Here is a 21,461-nt window from a genome sequence, read left to right as displayed (position 1 = left end):
ACAGCACAGATTCAGTATCAACTCACCGTGGTAAGGCTGTTTTACCATACTGACCAGACGCTCTAATTAGCAGTAAACCCAAAGGCATGTATGTGGTAGTGCGGTGGTGACCGGGTGCTGGGGTGTAAAGGTATGTGTGTTTCAGGAGAAAGGAGAATGCCTCAAAACTAAGGAAACACTGCAAAACCCCCTGTACGTGTTCCACCATAGATGCAAGCCCTCTGCACCACATTCAATAGTTCAATGTTCTTTCCATCCAGGGCACAACTCCTGCCCCTCTCACCAAGCTCCTCTGTGTTCCACCCCAAACCTGGCTAACAAAGTGAACAATACACATACCATCAGTTCGTAAAGTCACAGGGAAGCACTAGGAGCCCACAAGTGCATAAAGCCTGGGGTTTGTCCCAGCGCTGCCACTGTGGGCAGCGGCAGTTTCTAAACAAGTCACTTAGCCCTGGTGGAACCCACTCACCTTCTGTAAAATGAGTGGTTTTCAAATTATAATCAAAGAAACTTCTCAGAGACTTCAGGGAAGAGGTAGGGATGAAATCTGTAAGAGACTGAGAGGGCAGGGCTCCGAGGCCCCCTATCTCTGCCCAAATGTTTTACATATTAGCCTCACTTAAAATGGCATCTAAACAAAGACTTCTAAAACAAAGCTGGAGCTTCTGAAAACCAGGTAATTCAATCTCATCTCCAGATTTAACAACCCCAGGACCAAGCTAACATGTATACTAACATTTACAGAGTACCTTCTAAGTATTAAGCATTTTAAATATCTTATTTAACCCTTCACATCAGTTCTAGGAGACGAGCATTAGTTTCATGTTTACAGGTGAGGAAACTAAAGCTTGGACAAATAAAATGACTTATCCACAGTCACAAAGGGAGGAAATGGAAGTGTGAGAATTTGAAGCTAACTATTTATGTCTCCAAAGCCTTTGTTCTTCCTTCCACACTGCATGTCTTTCCCACCACACTAACTCCACCTCTTGAATTGCTCAAAGTTCCCCCACATCATTTCATGAAATAAAACCAAAGAGTCAAAAGTGCTCCCTACCAGAAACAGTTGGTACCCATTGTCTCCCATTCACAGACCTAGAGACCAATGGGGAGAAAGTGATGATGTGGGACACGTGACACAGAGCTTCTTTCCAGGATTGCCATTTCCCATTAACCACGTTCACTTCTTTAATCACATCTCTCAGGTTTTCTAGACCTCGCAAGGGCGCCTCTCTTCTCCCTCTTTTATCTTCTCCAGAAGTCTACATTTCCATGCGGACTAAATCAAAGGCTTGGTACTTTAAATCAAGTTTTGGCCAACGGCAGGTGATATGAAAGTATACTTCTCAGTCTTCTCTCATTTTTCCTCCAACCAGTCCTATAACAAATGGTCTCATGTATGTACCCACCCCCTTTATTTCCTCTACTCCACTTACATGCAGCTCCCAACCCTGGATCCCCTTCTTAACTTATATACCTGGCACTGTTTTCTAGATGAGTTCTCAGTGGTAGAAGGAGAGAGGGTAAAGAGTAGGAAGCCAGAGAGTTTAAAGGGAAAGCTTAAACCAAACACACACATCCTCAGACCCCTCCCTCTGGGGCCTCTAGAGCACGCACAAACCCGAGACATGAGTGATGGTTAAAAAAATTTGGGTTTTATTGTTTTTGCTAAACAATACTAAAAAAAAAAAATTTCATTTTGAAGGCAGGGCTTGAATTATTTAATTTTGATCCATTTATTTAATTAAAAAAAAAAGGAAGGGGAAAGAGATCATGGCCAAAGCAATAGTAGTTAACCCCCACCCCACCCCCAAAGCTCTAGCCAGTCACATGAGCATCACCCACCTCCCATGCCATGGTGCCTGATATTCAGATGGTGGTACACTCTACCCACTGGACCGCCTTGCAAGTGCAGGGGCAACGGGTGCCAGTCTAACTCTCAGCAGGTTAGTCAAACCAGACAAACCGGTGGGCTGAAGTCCAGAAATTCTTCCCAGGTTTTCTGCCCATCGGCTGAGCACATACAAACTGTCATAAGCTTGTAAAACTTAAGGGGGGGTAGGGAAGGGCATAAGAGCAGGAGGTTGGCAGAAGAGAAATGATAGGTCACCCAAGCTTTCTCCTGGGCTAGTGGCTCTGGATACAGACTTAAAGAGAGGTCGGAACAGACAGACTCCAGGTTTCTCATGAAAGAAAACCATCCTTCGAGAAGGAGCTGAGATGTGCCGTGCAAAACAGTTCTTCCTGCAGAGGGCACAGGAGAAAGGGCAGTGGACGCTCCCATCTAGGAGACAGGAGAGTGGTGAGGAAGTTCTTCTAGTACCGTGAAGTAAGACAAAGGCAGAGGGAGAATCCTGAGGTTTTTGCCAAATGGGAGACTGGTACACATACAGTTAAAGACTAAAAAGCTACCAGGAACCCTCAAAGCCAGATCCCATCTGCATACACTGGCTCTACAAAGTGCTGCAGGAGATTCTTGCTGTGAACTAAGTCAAGTTAGTTGCCTGGCTATGGGTGGTGGGGAGGACAATACACTTTTATTTTCAGAGGGATGAGGTGGGAAGAGTGGCCATGATCTAGTAAAAAGAGACCTGCAAGAAGCAGAAAATATTTAGAGAACATTTTAATATATATTTTCATATATATATTTAAAGTTAAGAAAAATAAAACTAATTCAAGCCATGCCCTGTGCAAAAAAAGAAAAACAAAACAAAACAAAACAAAACAAAAAATTTAAAGTGAGACCTCTGTCTGCTGCTCTAGTCTCAACTTAAGTATCACAGTCAGCTTGTTACTTTTATTTTGGAAGAGAAGATGTAAAAGTTTCTTTCAATCACTCAGAAGGCAAGTGTAGCCACTTATAAAAACAGAATGGCAGAGACAGACTGGGAAAGGAAAGTCAGAGGTGAAAGGGCAGAGAAGGAAAGGAATTTTCAAAAATAAAATTAACAAGGTGACTGTTCCAGAAGGGGGCTGTGAAAAGGACATGGTGGACCGAAGTCTGTTAGTCAAGTAATGATTCAACTTTTAAATTATTCTCTTGTTCTTTTCTGTTGGGTGTTTTGTTTGTTCAAGTCTAAGATTTGGAAATGCTGACCCTTTGCTGACAAGAGCCAACAGGAAATATGGAATCCCTTCCCTCCCCCGGCCTGCCTCCGCTGAAGCCACCACCATCGCCTCCTTGGCTGGATGCTGGAAGAGTCCTCTGTATGTGTGGACTCAGGATGACAGGGCAGCCTCCTTCTGTGGTTGCTGGGCTTGTGAACGCTGCAGTATCTTTTGGCTTTCCACGTCTCTAAAATGTTTTTCAACCTGAAAGAGACCAGTCAGCCTAGATCAGAAAAAGAGATGGGCACACAAGGCCTCCCAAACAGTTCACTCTAGACGTCAACAGCCCGTCCTGGCTGTCTAGCTCGTGGGTTATTCAGCACTTTGCCCTTGCTGTCTGTTGGCCTTCCTGACAAGATAGCTGGGGGGATCCTCTTGTTTCAGCCACATTTTTTTGCAGCTTCAGCTAAGACTGTCTAAAAGAAGGGGAATCTATAAAGTAGAGTATGAAGGGAGATTATTATGACCCAAACTCCCTCTCCCCTCCTTACACAAGTGCAGAATGAAAAGCTGGTGGGGAATTACAGTCTTAAAACTTTTTACATCCACAATGTTGGTCTCTCAATGCTCAGTTTGTTTTTACAAATGCTGCAACTCAATCTAGAAAGTCAGATGACACATGAAGGGTCACAGACTCCAACAGCCACTGATGTACACCAACCAGCCCTTCTCGAGAAGAACCCTGCCTGGGTTCAGACGCAATATCATGGGATGGTCTGGATAATTCCAAAAAGCCACACTGCAGAGGACACAGGGTTGACCACTCGCTTTATTCTGCACCGCCCAGTGGTTCCACACCCCCCAAGTGTCCAAGCCATGGCTGCAGAGCACCATGGTGCCGGGAGGCAGGGTGATCAGGCAGGGCTGCTCGCAGGCTGGCTGTGTCAAAAGGGGCAGGGACTGTGGCGTAATGTCTTGCCCTGAGGCTGGCGGGGGGAGAAGGCTGAGGAATCACCCTCTCCCTAAGGTTTCACGGCTTCTTTACTTACTATTTTGCGTACATGGCTCAGTGCACTCCCCTCTTTGCCTTTACAGTTTTCCACTTGATATGGGGGTGTAATAACAACTTCTTCCATGACTACGATGTTTTTTTCTTGCCATTTACAGTCTTTAATGCTGGAAGGAGAAGAGAGCAGGTGAAAGTTACCTCTTGCGGGGCATCCCACACCTCCTGCCTGATGAATAAATAACTCCAGAAAGCTAACCCCAAGTTCCTAGCTCACCACTCAGCCAACAACTGGTTGCCATCAGCCCACAGGGAGAAGTAGCCAAGAAACATTTCCTGGGCACCACTGGCTAGGAAAAGCAATGAAACCAATGCACACTTATTCCAAGGATGGTCCAGAAGAGTTAAGAAGCATTAGGGACCTGAAAAACCACAGAAAACTTGGTGGCAGCCTCAGAAGTCCAAACTAATTTGACTTACAAATAAATAGCTAGGCTCAGGCCACTAGATTCAATTTAAATAGCAGCCTAGGGCAGGGGTTGGCAAATTTTTTCTGTAAAGGGTCGGACAGCAAGTATTTCTGGCTTTGCAGGCCATACAATCTCTGTCACAACTACTCTGCTGCTGTACCTCAAAAGCAGTCACAGATGATACATAAACAAATGAGTAGATCTGGCCCACTGGCTGCAGTTTGCCAACCTTTGGCCTAGGGGGAAATGGTACCTTTAAAAAGACAGAACAAACTCCCCATCTTATTGCAATCTGTACTCTGCTCCCCACCACCCGAAATGATAGCTGCTCCTCAAACTGGCCCTTCTCAATTATCAGACAGCTGGGTAACTTGCCAGACTGGGAAAATCCATCCCAGTTCACACTTGGGGGAACCTAGGGCAGTTGCCACTGCTAAGAGAGTTCCTTCACATACCTGTAAATGCTTAGATACTCACACCATGGCCTCAAACAGCTCTGATGCCAGCTACCATCTGTGCACCAGACTCAGGTGGTTAAATAGGGTAACAGAAGGCAGCAGGAGGAAGGGGGAGTGTCAAATGTTTCCGTTTTTCAGCAGCTAGGGAAGCTAGTGGAGAGTCAAATGACTTCTGCTGTGACAAAATGTCTTTTATGAGGTGGTAATAAGGTGGCCTTCTGCTCTCCCTAACTCCCTATGTTCACCCCAATATATAATTGGGAAGAGGGAGACAGATATAACTTTCCCTTAATAAAACTGCATCAGCTTTTAGAGAAAGGTACAAGATCAAAATAATAAAAGAGAAAGAAATCACTAGTTCTAAATTATGGAATACTAGGTCTGGAAGGGACCCTTAGGGATACTCTAATCCAAAACTAAGTTCTACAGATGAAGAAACTGAAGCCCAGAGCAGACAACTTGTTGGAGATTACACCATTCTGCCATATAGAAAGGCAACAAGCGCCGCACCCCTGGAAGCCGAGGTACTGCTAACACACTACCCAGCTTCCCTTGTGACATTCATAAACACAACTACCCCAAAATCATCCACCAGACAGCACAGCCAGGCAGCATCACCCCCGGGGCAAGGGACCCCTATGCTCCCCCCAACTCACGTCTTGTGTATGGTCTGGAAGAGCTGCTGGCCCTCTAGGGAGACACCAGCGCTGATTGCATAGGCCTGGCTCAGCTTCTCCTCCTTCTCTGTCCGTGCTTTGCTGGCAAGCTAGGGTGGGGGAAAGGAAAGAGACTCAGAAAAGCGTTCACCTTCATCCTTCCTTCAGGACCTAAGTTGAGGAAAAGGTGCTGGAAAAGACTGATTTGGGTAGATTCAGTTTTCTCAGAGATCAAAAGTGAAACAAACAAAAACACACACAATATACCTCAACAGTTTCTGCTATTCCTGGCAAACATGCGTTCCTTCCAGTACTTACTGAATGCCTACCATGTGCCAGACATTCACTGCACTAAGCTAGAGATACAGCACAGAAGGGGGCAGGGGAGACCGACTATAAACAAAAACAAACAAGATAACTTCAGACAGGGCTAAGTGCTAGGAAGAAAACAGAGCAGGACAAGGTTATAGAGTATGACTGGGGGGCGGGGGGGACCCTACCTGATGGAAAGTGATGGTCAGACATAAAAGGTAATGCATACATTTCTACGAAAGGAAAGAATTAAGAATTTTTATCAGCTACTGCGCTAGAGCCTCAGGTTTAGAAATAAATGTCTACCACACCTTCAAAGACCAGGATTTGAAGTTCTAAAGACTCAAGCATTCTAGTACCATTATCTGTACTCACATAGGGAGCCAGGACTCCAGGAAACCTAACCGTGGATACCGTCCACCGACTTGGGCTGTAGATACCATGCTCTTTAAAAAAAAGGAGTGGTCTGCATTCTACCGCGTGTCTGTTCCTTAACTGCCCTCTAGTGGAACAACCATAAACTGATCAAGAATTGTAGTAAAATCTAGTAGGTCTACTCAAATCTAGTAAATCGCTCCCAGCAGGGGTGGGTATCCTGTCTATCCCTACTGCCCCTCTAATACATTTCTGGTCCCCAACCCACACTATTGGTTGCTAGACTACAGAAGTACAAATTCGAGTGGAAGCCAAAACAAATACACTGATGGTTTACACGAGAGGCAGATAATGCATCTGAAAGTCAAACAAATGACTTGGATATTTTCAGATCCATGAACAAGAACATATACTTAGTATACTGATGCTGCAGCATACTAAAGAGATATGCACAAACATACACATGAGAACACCCAACCTGTCCCCAAATACCAGCTCTTTAAATGCAAAGAGAGATCATACCTCCAGCACATTCCCAAAGTACCTAGATGCTTGGAATTCTTAAACATTCATATTCTGCTTTAACAGTGACCTTTCAAACCATAAGCCAAACATAGTTCTACAGCGGGAAAAATAAGCAAAGTGTCTAATTGTTGGTAAAATGAAGCACTTTCTTAAGTGTGGGTTTGACTATGAAGAAGAGAAAAGGAGGCCTTCAATCAGGTTAGGGTAACTGAGGAGTCTCAACTGCCCCTGAGTTTCAAGGACTGTCTGAGGGAGGAGGGGGTATGAGCACAGCTCATACATGCTGTCACTTCGGACTCCCTAGGTAAAAGCGGGAAGAAAGGCCAAAACTCTGCAGTGATTTAAAGCCAGAGCTCCCTTTTCACTTGGTCCCCAGGACATGGAAAGAGACAAATACAGCAGCAGTAAATAAATGATCTTTCAAGCCAGGTTCTGCCATTGTGGTCCCACCAGGCTCCAACTTTACAGAGAAGGAAATGCACAGGGCTGACTCCCGTGAGCACTGGCAATCCCAACTGCAGCAAGGAAGCCTCGTGGCTTGAAAGCACTCAGTTTCTATGGAACGAGAACTGCTAGGGGTGTGTTTTAAGCAGCAACAAGCAAAGCTTACTTGGTCACCAAGAAAACCCTAGTAACAAGGAGTTTCCTTGAGTCTCACTTTCCAAACAATCCTGAAGAAAATCTGAAGTCTCCAAGGAAAGAAAGGAAAACTGGAGGGAAGCAGAGCTCCCTTGGATTAACCAAGCTCCTGCAGAGCTCCTGAGAAGTGGCTAGTGGTCAGGCAGATGTCTACCCCATGAGCAGGCAGAAGGGTCTCACTTTGAGGTCTTTTAAAAAATATTTATCCCTGAAGACCAAAAACATCTCCCAATGTTGGGTCAGACAAAGCTGCTTCTATAAAGCTTGTGTTGCCTAGATAGTAACAGCACCCATTCAGGAAGACAAGAGTTGGCTCAGGAAAAGCAGGCATCCATGCAGAATATTTAAGAATGGAACTGACAAATTAAGCTGGGGTTGGGGAGGGGCAGGAAGGCTGGAAGAAGAACCAGTTTTGAATTTCTGCCAGAGGCAGAGTAAAATGGATATAAATCTCAGCCACAAGTGACTTGTTTAGACAGCCTGAGTCAAATCAACACAATGGTTATAGAACAATGATTTCAAAATACGCCCTAGCCACTCCCACCCCCGACCTCCGCCAAATACCTGTTGTACAATCTCTTCTAAAGGGTCTGAAAGCAAAGGAGAATGGACTAGATGACTCTCCATCTCAACCCATAGTGCAGACTGATCCCAAATGCTAAATGATACAAGGGAGAGCCTTGGAAAAGTCAGCAGAAGTCAGTGTAAGCTGACTATTTCAATTTGCCCCAATATCCTCAACTACTCTACCTGTACCTGCAATTGTGCTTTGGGGATTTGGATTCACAGCAAACCCTGAAGCCTCCAGCTGCCAGTTTATGAACTATTTTCATGGCTATCTGAAAATGCTTAAACCTAATATTCAGCTACACAGATCTGCTTTCACTAAGAAGCTGTATAAATGGGGTAAATTTCTGCCACAGAGAACTGCATCAATTAGGCAGGAGGAAGATTACCTTCACAAAAAGAATCTAGAAATGTTTCTTCTCAAAACTGGGGTGAGAAGGGAAGGGAGATTACCCTGCTCTTTTCACACATGTTCCTGAAAACCCATAACAAACGTGGATAAGCCTCCTTTTGTAAAGCAAGTGACTATCACTCTACCCTCAAGTTAGCTGTAGCTCTACATTTCCCCACATCATATTTTTGTAAACTAATGCATATCTATAAACGGTCCAGTTACTCCAAGTTCATAAGTTTATGGTTACTGTCAAATCGCCAGACAGAACCAATAAAAGCTGTCCCCAATAGAGAAGGTGTAGGGTGTGCCTTTTAGGCTTCGGAGGGTCTTCAGGACTGCAGTTTTTAAATTCAGTAACTATCACCATACTACATTCATTTTCAATGCAAGCATGCTAACTGCTGGCCTCTCTTCCAATCAAAACTGAAGCACTAACCGGTTAGAATCATAAAGAATGTTAAAGGCACCAACTTTAAGAATACACTGGGTTCAGGCAAACTGAGAAGCACAAACCTACAAATACATGTTACTAATGTACATGTGACCTAATTGAAATAACTGCACAAGACAACCTGCATTTATCTACCCCTCCTTTTATTTTGCACAATTCCCAGTGAAAACATTCATTCCTTGTCTACTAACCAGTTCTTCCTCTCTTGGCCATTTTATATATAGCATCTTGATGTGGGCAAAACAAAGAAAAGTGCATGAACGTGACTCCAAAGCACATCAATATTAAAAGGCTTCTAGTCATGCCCGCTGCTGGGTAACCCTCAAGTGAGTGAATCAGTGAACAGCGGCAACACATCTCTCCTCCTGCACTCAGTGACATGGAGAAGAGGAAGCAGCCACAACAACATAATCCAAGCATCTTGTTATAACCTCATCTTGTTACTTGGTAACCAGCTGGGCCATCTTATTTCCACATACCCAGACCAGGAAAGCACAGGTGCTGTGAGGAATCCAGAGGGATTCCTACTGCAAGTATTTAACAGGCTGTGACAGCTGATCCAACAAGGGAAGCAAAGTCCAGAGAGGAACCTGCTGGATGTGACCTACTGACTCCACTGAGCCACTCTTGGTTTGTCTTCCCTCTGTATTCGGGCCTTCCAACCAGCTGCCCTCACTGAGGGGTTAGGAAGCACTGCAGCTGCTGCCCAGAACTGGCAGTGCTGCCTGCAAGGCCTGATGGAGGCTGAGGGACGGCAGACCAAAGCAGCCAAGAACCACTGTCATCTTAAGGGCCCACGCTTGCTCCTGCTGTTTCAATTCTGGGGTGCACTCCTGGAAAGCCCTCATTCTTGGCTAGCAACAAGAAGGCTCAAAAATATTTCTTCTGGGGCTTCCCTGGTGGCGCAGTGGTTAAGAATTCGCCTGCCAATGCAGGGGACACGGGTTCGAGCCCTGGTCCGGGAAGATCCCACATGCCGCGGAGCCACTAAGCCCGTGCATCACAACTACTGAGCCTGTGCTCTAGAGCCCGTGAGCCACAACTACTGAACCCGCATGCCTAGAGCCCGTGCTCCGCAGCAAGAGAAGCCACTGCACTGAGAAGCCCAGGCACAGCAACGAGGAGCGGCCCCCACTCGCTGCAACTAGAGAAAGCCCGCGCACAGCAGCGAACACCCAACGCAACCAAAAATAAATACATAATATAAATAAATTTTTAAAAAAGTAACCTGAGATAGATGAATAATATGAAAACCCCAAAATAACCCAAATATTCATCAATATGAGATTCATTAAATAAAGTTATTTTAAAATATATATATATATATTTCTTCCAACTATCAATATCCCCAAGTCTTCCTGCTCCCTGGCTGAAAGCTCCTGTCTGAAAGTTTCTAAAAAAATACTGTTCTTTACAACCTCAGATAGCTGGGAACTCAAATAGAGAACCCTGCTTGAAGTCATGTCCCAGAATACATAACAATGAACCAAAACACTGAATCAAACAGGGGAACAGTAGAGTCCAAGAGGCCTGGCAGTGAACACTAAAATCCTAAGAGCTAATTTGTTGAGTGAGAAATTACTCCACGCAATGCACGGAACAACACGCTTTACATGTATTAAATGTTTAATCTTCCCAACAATTCGGTGAAATAGGGACTAAAATTACTCCAACTTAACAGATGGACTTGCCCAAGTTTACCAAGTCACAAGTGGGAGAGTCTGGATTTGAACCCAGACAGTCTGACTCCAGAGCTTGCATTCTGAACTCTGCACTATACTCAAACAGTTCCACCTAAGAGAAATGTTGAAAATACACTTATAAATTTGAATGTAAAAGAAAATGTTTTATAAAAGAGAAAACATTTTAAGCCTCAGCTGCCATCTTCTTTTTATCAGTGAATTCTGACATTTCCATCAATGTCCTCTGTACAGAACACAATTGTCTGCCTTTTAATGAAGGGCCTCTGTTTTCTGAAAAGGGTCCCAGTCTCACCCTAAACCTCAAGGACATCCTTTATTTCTTTGGTTGAAGGTAATTCATAGGAATGCATTTAAGAAAACAGATCCTATGTGAGAAAGCATTTCAGGCTGATAATAATGGGCATTCCCTGAACCCATCATTTTCTGATGTGCCAAGACTAGAGAAGGTAAGTCAAGCAAGTCTTCTGCACTAGAAAGTTAAGGTACATTGAGAGTGTTGAGCTCTGATGAAAAACACCGTGCAGCAATTAAACTCCAATAAAGATGTTTTAAAAAAAAAAAAGGAAAAACACCCTTGCAAATCCAGGGGCCACAGTGCCACCTCAGTCTCCAGGCTCTGACCACCATATTGCTGTCGTACAATACAGGCCAGCCTCAAGACAGTCAGTACACGCTATAAGCAAAGTTTTATACTTCACCTGGCTTAGAATAAAAACTAGTTGCCAGCAAAGTCAATAGTTTTTCTTAGTTATTTGTAATTATGTCAACAAACACTATTCATAGCTACAAAAGACAGCTAAACCTCCTGGACACCAACAGAGTAACTTCCTAGTCCCAAGACCCTGACACCAGCACTGCTGTGGAACCTCCACAGGACTCTGCCAGGAAAAAAAACTGGCGCAGATATAAACTGAAATTTGACCTCAGCAACCTATCTGTGAGAGTACACGCTCAAATTAGCCATCTCACACATGGCCGTGAGGATTAAGGGAGATAACATGGGTGAAAGCACTAGGTGAGTTGTAAAGCACTGTACAAATATTAGCTGTTAACATTATTATTATAATAACATCATTATTATTAGCACAGAGAAGGTGGCTTGTGGGTTATTTCAAAAAAATTCATATAATCCAACCTTCCTTTAGCCAATGAGCTCAGGGCTCTCTCTCTTCTGCTTTCTGTAAGAGCTGCTAGAGAGGCTATAAATCCTTAACAGAATAAATTCCAAAATATAACTGGAATAGTAAGTTGGAAAATGCACTTTATGTGCCAAAATGGGGGCTTTGCTTATAGAATAAAGAGTTGATTTTATTCAGAGATAGTGAAAGAACCAAGTGCTGTCGTTTCCTGGGCTCTGAAGAGGGCAGAAAAAGAAAAGTAAAAATGAAAAGCCACCCCCTTGCCACCCCACCCCAAACAAAAGAGATTCCAGATCAAACCCCTACCTACCACTCCCTAGCTACATGAATCTGAGCAAGATGCATAACCTCTCTTGAGCCTTAGTCCATTCATGGGGGCCCGTCCTAAAGGGTTGTTATTGGAGTTCAGTAAGATACACATCTAACACCAATACTGGCACTTAACTAGTCCCTTCCTTCATTTCTAAGAACTGCCACCAGTTTAGCTCACTGACAGAACAGCAAAAGTTTTTAAAATTGCAAAGATGGACAAACTGAAGTCAATCCAAGTCAGCTTGATTCCATTTAACTTCCCTCCCTTTACCTAATGAATTGTGATTTATTCTTCAAGATCCTACTCCACTGTTACATCTGAGAAGGCTTTCCTAAAATGTTCACTACTCTAAGCCAAGGATTGGCAAACTACAGCCTGTGGGCCAAATTCAGACAACCACCTGTTTTAGTTAAGTTTTATTGGAACGACCATGACCATTTGTTTACATATCACCCACGGCTGCTTTTGCGGCAAAGGCAAAGTTGATAGTTGTGACAGAGAACGTATAGCCCACAAAGCCTAAAATATTTACTATTGGGCCCTTTACAGAAAAGGTTTGCTGCCCCCCTGCAAAAAGTTAAATGCTGCTGTCTCTCACCACTCCCAAACATGAGATTTTTGAGGGCAAAAGCAGTATCTTAATCATCCTGACATTCCCAGCACCAGGAAGGGAGGGGGAGAGAGAGGGAAGTCAGATCAAAGGAAAAGAAACCTTGACTATTAGAGATTCACAGAACAGTTCCCAATGGTTAAGTGGCTAACACACAGTCATACAACAATTCACTAGCAGCCCAGCTGTGAAAAGAACCCAGTTCTTCAAACTCCCCACATTCTACCACACTATACTGTTAGCTTTTGGCATGGTATATAGATCCTTTAACTTTCTAGTTCATGTACAATTTGCTTCACTCTCCAGGGTAGTTTCTGGTATTTATCTAAGCTAGCCTTAAATTCCAATGCTAGAACTTGACTGCACCACTTGTTTTTTTCTTCCCCCCAAGCCTGGTCTCTGCCAGGAAAATTAAACCAGTTAGAATGCCCCTTTCTTCAACACTGTAAGAGATACTACCACTGAGCTATCAGTAAAGTGCTTATTTTGAATCGTCTCTGTGTCAAAGAGATAGAATGCAGGGGTGGCTGCAACAACACACCTATGGCACGTCTCTGCCAGTCACCTGGGCCGAGCAATCTGTCTTTTCACGTAGACGATTCTCCCCACACCCCTGTGATGTCAGGAAAGCCCCCTTCAGAACCAAACTCTTGACCTGAGGACGGCTCCACCAAGTCGGCTGGCTGCCATGCACTACAGCCTGAAGTGAGTCATGAGCTGTAGCCTGGAACACCGCACCCCCTATTATAGTTATCAGGTTGACCCCAATGTTTTAATGCCACCAAATGTGACCTCTTTCAAAGGTTAGTGATTTTTAAAATGGCAGTCAATCACCTACCTCTCTGACTTCAGCTCACACCACTCACTACTTACTGTGTCCCTGTTACTCAGCAATGATGGGTTCTTCCTCTTCACCCCACACTTGCTTGCATCTTCATGACACTTCTGTGAGGAAGCAGCTGTCTGCTCAGAGTCAGGTGCAAAACTTACTGGTGGACTCTAACCTGGGACTGTGGCCTTGACAACATATTTTAATCAAGTGAGCCAGTAGGTTACACGTAGCTTCTAGAAGCCAGAAAAATTTTATCTGACAAAAAAGTCTTGCCTTCCCTAGACAAGTTATTTTCCTTCCACTTTCACAATATGAACACATTCTACCTTTTACTAATATGTACATAGCTAAACATAGGGTGGTCAAGTCGTCTGATTCTACTTGGTGATAACTCCATACCTCAACACATTAGGGTCAAGATATGGTCAAGGTCTCAGCTAACAGGATACGTCCATGAACACAGGCCACAATGCAGTAGCTACCAACGACCCCAGGAATTTTCTCACACTTGAGGATTATCCCTCACATCAACAAAAAGCCGTACGGTTATGCTAAATCTTAGCTTTCAAGCTGGTTAGAAATCAAAACAAAAACCAAGTCAGTTCTTCCCTGTGTGACATCATACCTAAAGGTAAGCAATGACGTCAGTTCCTTTCAAAAGTGAACTTTGTGACTCTTCCATTTTCTCAGCCTTCCCAGGCCCTTCCACTCCCAGACCAATCTCCCAAGTATCATTTTTATCCAAAGGCAGCAAACTCATTCTTCACTACCAGGTGCTGATGAAAAGCTCTTTGAATCTCTTCTTCCTGGTTCTTCTTCCATTTAATCACTCACTGCTGGTTAGTAAGGTACAAATGGGTAATAAATACTCAAAACAGGCTGATCAATCAGTCAGTGGTTTGGTAAGGGAGGTAGATGCCTTATCTGTGGAGTTCACTTTTCCATGCTTTGTCCCTTTTCCTGCCTCCTGCACAATATACGAGCATCTCCTCCAGAAAGTCTTCTCCAAATCAGCAAAGTGAAAAGAAGACTTACATATCATTCGATGCACTGGAGGCATTTATCCAAACAAATGAATACCTAACACTTGCCTTGGCTGTCTCAGTGAGTTTTTTCCTAAGAGTCTCAGGAGTTGAAAGCACAACCTCTTAGGTTCTGTGACTGCTCACACTAACCTCCAGTACTCAGGCAAGAGTTCACTTAATTATGCCCCTTGATAACACTGCCCTGGAAACTCACGTTAATTCTGGTCACAACAAGAGGTATCCAATATAATTTTGATTTTCCCCAGTCTTGGGTTGGCAAGTTCTGATATCTGAGTGAATGTCAGATCCAGTATCAGGAAAGACTGACATAGGAACAGTGCCAATGTTCTTGGCTGCTTCCCTTTGTCATACTGTCCCTCTCGCCCCATCCTGCTCCTACACCATAATTCAAGGAACATCAACTGGCTGCACATAGCTAATGCGGGAGAATAGGACTAACATCTACCAACTCTGGTCAACTTGACCTAATCCTCCAAACAACTCTATGAGATAGGCACTAACATGATCCCATCTCCATAGTGAGAAAGCTGATGCTTAGCAAGGTTAAGAGGCAGAGAAGTGACTTTAATGACTTATCCACTTGGTTCCAATGTTCTTTCTACTAGACCATTCTGCTCCTGACCACACAACACAGATGTTTCTCTTTACTCAGAAAGATTACTTAGGATTATAGATATCTGCATACTCATTTCATGTCATCAACCTACTCTATAAGTTCCTTGGGTATGCACACAGAAGCAGAAAAAACATGGGACTTTGCCATCAAAACATTAGACCTGAGTTCAAATCCCAGCTCGATCACTTACTAGTTGAATGACCTTAAGCTAGTGACTCATCCTCTCTGAGACTCAGTTTACTCTTCTGTAAGATGGTGATGGTACGCACACCGTAAGAACTATTGTTAGGATTAAACGAGATGTCTACCGATTACTAGTTCAGAGCGTGGCATGTAAAAATACTAGTTCCCACACTACTTGCCATATAACCTAGAACAAGTCACTTAAACTGATAAGCCTATCTTCCCATCCGTTAAACTAAAAGGAAAAGAATACACTCTAAAGATCACAAAGCATGGTTTTGAGAATGAACCTAGATGTGTCAAAGCTCTTTGTAAACTGTAAAGCCCTAGAAAAATGTAAGGTGTGGTCCCCAACAGAGCTTACCACAATGCCTTGCACAAAATAATTTTCAGTAAATGTTTGATAAATGCTACATAGAAGAGAACTGTGTTAATACTGACATGTCCCAAATCATCTGAGAGCACTGCTAACTCATGGGCAATCTCTATCCCCAGAGAACAAAATGTGGAGTCAACTCAAAGGAACTTGTTAAGAAACACTTTACTTCACCCTACCATGCAGACCCTGGGCTCTCATCCTCATGCAAGATTTAAACCTTCCTTGTGACAGAAAACTAATAAGCCACATGGTGAATAACCTGAACCTCACTTATGATTGGCTTTGGTGTGCTTTTGTACTTTTACAGTCAGGAAATTCTAAACAATTTTACAGGGTACAATGTTACTGTGGAGAAGATAAAATGACATTCAAAACTTCCACCTTCTGCGACCCCACTGTCGTCTTCCAAGCTTCCTCCTACATCTCACTGCTGTGGACAGACATAGGACATCTTAGCCTGCAGTGAAAGTGCCAACCAAAAACTAAGCAAGCTCATCTCCAAGAATCGCTAGTTCATACCATCTCTAGTTGGGCTGGAATTAAATATTTCCTTTAAAAGGCCTTCTATTCCATTTCCTGCTGGGTCGGAGTAAATATCCGGTTTATATCAACACGTTTAATTAAACACAGCACTTACTATGTCAGCAAGATGAGCCATCATGTGATGTTATCTTCCACTGCAAGTGGAGTACACAGGTAGTGCTCCCTAGACTGCAAGTATCAACAGTTTTCTTCCAGGGATTTCAAGGCACTTTAGTTCCCTTCTAAAATGCTTAAACAATCCTCCATCCTAAAAAAAAAAACCTCAAGCTCATGCTCTTAAATGAGATGAACTTTTCATGTCATTCAAGGAACATGTAGTTGCCCAGATTAGCTGTTTTCAGTAACAGTAAGAGCCCTCAGGAAGAATCACAAAGCATCCTCAAAGGTTGGTTTCAAGGGAAAACCAATATAGCTTATTCATAAACAACTCTACGAATGAAGAATGAATAAATGAAACCCAAAGATAGCCCTCCAACCTAATTTTAGTCTTCAGTTTCTGACTCCTTTTTCAAGACTTGGCTAGCAGGCCACAAAGTAAGAAAAGTAAAGATTTCTGGTATTCCACAATCTATTACTTCTGGCTGCTTTCTTGAAAGAGTGGGTAAACAACTAGTTTACAATAATGCCAGTAGACAACTGACCAGCAGAAAGCAAAACCCTAAAGGCAAAGATAATCCGCAAACTAATAACCAAGAACCATTTATACTTGAAGTCAAATGTAAGAAAAGAATTGCTTCTCAACAGCTCCCACTTAACAGTCCCACCCACACCACTCCAGCCCCTCTCAGATAGATGGTGGCACTTGGTGGTCATAAGAGCAGAATCTTGTATCTTTTAAATTTGAGAAAATCATCCCTCTTTCAGATAACCTTTCCTCAACTACTCACTAAAGGTTGTTGACAAACTTCTCATACCCTACAAACACTAAAGGATAACTTAGAGCCCCTTTCACCCTCAACATACCAGGCATAAACTATTTTATTTGAAACTTTTTAAATCTCTTCTGGGGACTTCCCTGATGGCACAGTGGTTAAGAATCCGCCTGCCAGTGCAGGGGACACGGGTTCGAGCCCTGGTCTGGGAAGATCCCACATGCCACAGAGCCACTAAGCCGTAGCACCATAACTACTGAGCCTGCACTCTACAGCCCGCGTGCCACTACTGAGCCTGCGCTCTAGAGCCCACGAGCCACAACTACTGAGCCTGTGCTCTAGCGCCTGTGCTCTAGAGCCCGCGAGCCACAACTACTGAGCCTGTGCTCTAGCGCCTGTGCTCTAGAGCCCGCGAGCCACAACTACTGAAGCCGTGCACCTAGAGCCCGTGCTCCGCAACGAGAGAAGCCACCGCAACAAGAAGCCTGCGCACCGCAATGAAGAGTAGCCCCCGTTCACCACAACTAGAGAAAGCCCGCACACAGCAAAAAAGACCCAACGCAGCCAAAAATAAAATAAATAATCTCTTCTGCTAACAGAAGATCATCCAAAGACGACCTATACTTTAATAGGAGGACTGAGCCAGTGTTCCAAAAGTCTGTAAGTCTAAGAATGGGACATTCTGTGCGCAACAGCCTTTAATATGAAACCCAAGACCCTTCTGAATCTGTCCTCAGACATCAGTAAAACAGAAAAGTGTGGCACTTCCCTGGGACCTAGTAAGAAGGGAGCTCCAGATCTGAGGTAACTGCATTCTGCCGGCCTCAGTCACTCTCCTTTGTTTCAGCTGCCTGAGTGTCTCCCTGTTTTGCTGAATTGTAGCAAACACACTACATTCCCAAGAGAGGCAAGAGAATATACATTATTACAATACTCATATACAGGGAAAAAAACTTCCACCACACTAACTCAAGAGACTTAAGGCAACAGTTATGAAAATTGAAGGCCTAACTTACTCATTCAACAAGTACTTACAAAGCACCTACTCTGTGCAAGGCTCTGTATATTTAGTGATGAACAAAACAGGTATAGCTCCGATCCCCACAAAACAAATTTTGGTTAGATAGAAAAGTAAACAAATGATATACAATTATAATTACAAAAAAGCTATGAAGAGGGTAACCTTAAGTCGCAATTTGCCCAGGACACACCAATCTATACTTGGTGTAAAACAAAAGCACCACCCACCCCTTTACTCTCGAAAATGTCCCAGGTTGGACTGTAAATGATATGTCACCTTATCTCTGAAGGCTAAGGTACTGTAAGCGAGAATGGGGGCAAATGACTTTAGCCCGAATGATCAGAGGAGACTTCTTGAAAGAGGTGCCATTAAACTGAGTCCTGATGGATACGACTCCAGTCATTCTGAAAGGGTGTTCCCAGTGCAGGGGACAGCAAAGGCTACAACAGGGCTTGGGGTATTACTATTATTGATCAACATGAACTCTGGCTAACAGAACAAAAGAATCAGGAAAGTTATTTGAGGGTTCCCAGAGACCAATTTGTACATCCAAGATTAAAATATCCTAAAACTCTAATTTTGTTAGACCTCGAAATTCAAACATAAAGACAAAAACAAAGCTCTAAGGCAGTGGTTTTCAAATTTTTGTAGGTCATTAATCCCTCTGAGAATCTAAAAACATATTCCAAATCTTCACCCAGGAAACATATATTCTCATGTGCACACATACACAATTTCAGGAGGTTCAGAAGCAACGCCCCTACCCAACCCTCCCAACACTGGAAGTTCACACATGGACTGCAGGTTGTGGGGGCGGGGGGCGGGGAAGCCCTCTTTCACAAAGGACAAAAGCCAGCTCTCAACTCTATTTCTCTATTTGGGCATTAAGACATTTCTTAAAATCTTCTGAAGATACCCAGGAATAAAGAGAAAAGTTAAACTGATATATTTTTTAAAAAAATATATCAAAACAAGCAATTGTAAATCACTGGAAAAAATGAAAAACAAACAATGGACAATGTATGTACCACCAAGAGTCAATGAGACTCAAATTTCCCATCATTTTGGAGAACCAGAACTGCCCTCAAGTCCTTACCTTACTAACATTGAGTGAAGCTAGGGGAGGAGGGGTTTCTGTTCGGTCATTAATTATTTCCACTTCTGAAACATACTGTAAGTTTATGAGCAAGATGTCTGCGTGGTTGGGCTTTCCACTGGAAGAGGGACATTCTGGTGAAAAAATAAAGTTAAGGAAAATAGGGGCAAGCAGAGAACTGACACATCCCAAAGGGGCATGGAAAACACAATTCACCCAAGGCTTGTGTAAAAGGTGTGCCACAAGCAAGAGAGGGAGCCTCACAAGAATCACACCTCTCCTCAGGAAATCTCTGCCTGTCACTTTCCTGCCGCACAACCCCATAACCAAAAGATCTCAAGCTTTTCAAAGCCAAACACGATCCAAAATTGGAAGCCTCAACAGTGTTTCTGTCACCTTCTCTTTACCGGTTTTATGAAGAGGCTTAATACAGTTTTAATGCCGTTATGTATACTGTTTGTCTTGAACCTAATGAACCACACTGAAGAGCAAGTACTTTCTGTTCTTGGTATAATACTCCCTATATCTAAACAGTGCTCTTTTCTCTTTTTCAGATTTGAGATTTCCCATTTTGCACAGGAAAACTACAACACTGGAAAGGAAGCTCACTCAAGGTGACCCAGCTAGCTAACCCATTCATTCATTAATTCATTCATTCACTCACTCACTCATTCACTCATTCTCCAACCATTTCTCAAAAGCATACTGTATGTCAAATAAAGGTAGAGTAATTCTTCATTCCGAAACCCTTCCAACTAAACCACTAATGTAAAAGGTCTTACTTGGTCCAGGTATGAAGTCTTGTGTTCAAAAAACAAAAACAAAAATTAAAAAAAACCTGCAACTCTTCTTGCTGTAATTAGTTTCAAAGGACATCTTCCTAAGCTACAAATCCACAACCAGTAGTTAAATGAATTAAAATACTTGCCAGTCAAAGGCAGCAGCAGACTCAGTAAGAAACTTCCTTTTGAAAGGTGCCATAAGAGATTACTTAAAAAAAAAAAATCCAAATAAACCCACCTGTGGCTCAAATAAAAGGGGAAGGGGTGGCATATTTATTACAACCAGGTAGTATTCCATTTCCACGACTGAGTTTCCTGGAGTAATTCAGAAATCACTTCCACCCCAAAGAAAGAGACCACCTTTTCCATTCTGTTAAACACTGACACATTCAAAAGGGAAGGCTACTGCTATGGAGAAGTCAGGACTCCATGTGCTGAGCTGACAAGAGAAGACAGTTTACTCTTTCACCTGTAACCCACACGTCCATACATAAGCCCCTGAAAAACGTGGTCCTCTCTCTAGACCAGGTTTCCAATACAAACATCCCCAAAACAGCAACTTCCAAATCACTGAGAAGCCGAAAATTCAGCACTCCCTGCCCCCAGCGGCACCACGCATACACAAGCACCAGCAAAACAAGCCCCTATCCCCAGTTCTGCTACAAACTCTGTCCTGCAGTTACTCTCCCCCCAAACAGGCGAGGCCCATTTGGTCACCACCCCACCGCCCTTTCTTGGACCAAATCCCATCAGTGGACAACCCCTCCTGAACTCCATACCCTTGTACCACTCACTAGCAGTTCCTTACTCTACACACCCCTTCCCCACATGATTTTACCCGTCCCCCTCCCATCCGGGCTCCAATCACCAGCCCCCTCCCACGACCACCCCTCTCCGGATTACTGTGTCCCCTCTCCTAGCGTTCCCCCCGAAAAGCAATCAGTGTGTCAAGCCCCCCTCCACCCACCCACCCTCGATCGGGGCCCAGCTCCCACAAGGGGTGGGAGACAAGGGTCCCCAAGGCGGACCGAGGGACCCACGAGAGGGGGAGGGGAGCTCAGGGCCGTGCGCATGCGCTCCGGGCGCCGCGGTAGCCGGTCGCCCCTAGGCCCGGAGAGGGCCCCAGCCACCGCCGTCGTCCCCCGCCCCCCCACCGCCGCACATACACGCCGGCCCGGCCTCGGGCTCCGCGCAGGGAAGGATACTTAAAGCCAGCATCTTGGACTGGTAGTCGAAGGCTACCACCTCGCCCTGCAGCCGCTGCTCCTGGCACGTCCGGCACGACACCTGGCTCCCAACGCTGAAGTACTCGCCCGGAGGAGCCGCCATCTTGGGAGAGCAGCCGCGGCCGGCGGCGGCGGCGGCAGCAGCGGGCGAAAGCCGGGCCCCCAGTGAGCGCCGCGCCGCGACGCACGGGGCGTG

At 44.2% G+C, this 21,461-nt stretch overlaps 1 protein-coding gene across 1 annotated transcript; it reads right to left on the bottom strand.

Annotated features, from left to right (window-relative positions):
* Positions 1-1,643: 1,643 nt before the first annotated feature.
* Positions 1,644-21,418, bottom strand: LSM12 (LSM12 homolog). Its single transcript, XM_082679502.1, has 5 exons — positions 21,245-21,418; positions 19,258-19,391; positions 5,642-5,751; positions 4,101-4,227; positions 1,644-3,315 (listed from the first exon to the last, which is right to left on the bottom strand). Exons 1-5 carry the CDS (start codon positions 21,366-21,368, stop codon positions 3,223-3,225), a joined length of 588 nt encoding a protein of 195 aa, XP_082535628.1. The 5' UTR covers positions 21,369-21,418; the 3' UTR covers positions 1,644-3,222.
* Positions 21,419-21,461: the final 43 nt, after the last annotated feature.

Source organism: Grampus griseus (genome assembly GCF_964374135.1).
Source record: "Grampus griseus genome assembly, chromosome: 20".
Lineage (NCBI taxonomy): Eukaryota > Metazoa > Chordata > Mammalia > Artiodactyla > Delphinidae > Grampus > Grampus griseus.
Note: the sequence above shows the minus strand (reverse complement) of the source record. Positions and strands in the feature narration are given on the sequence as shown.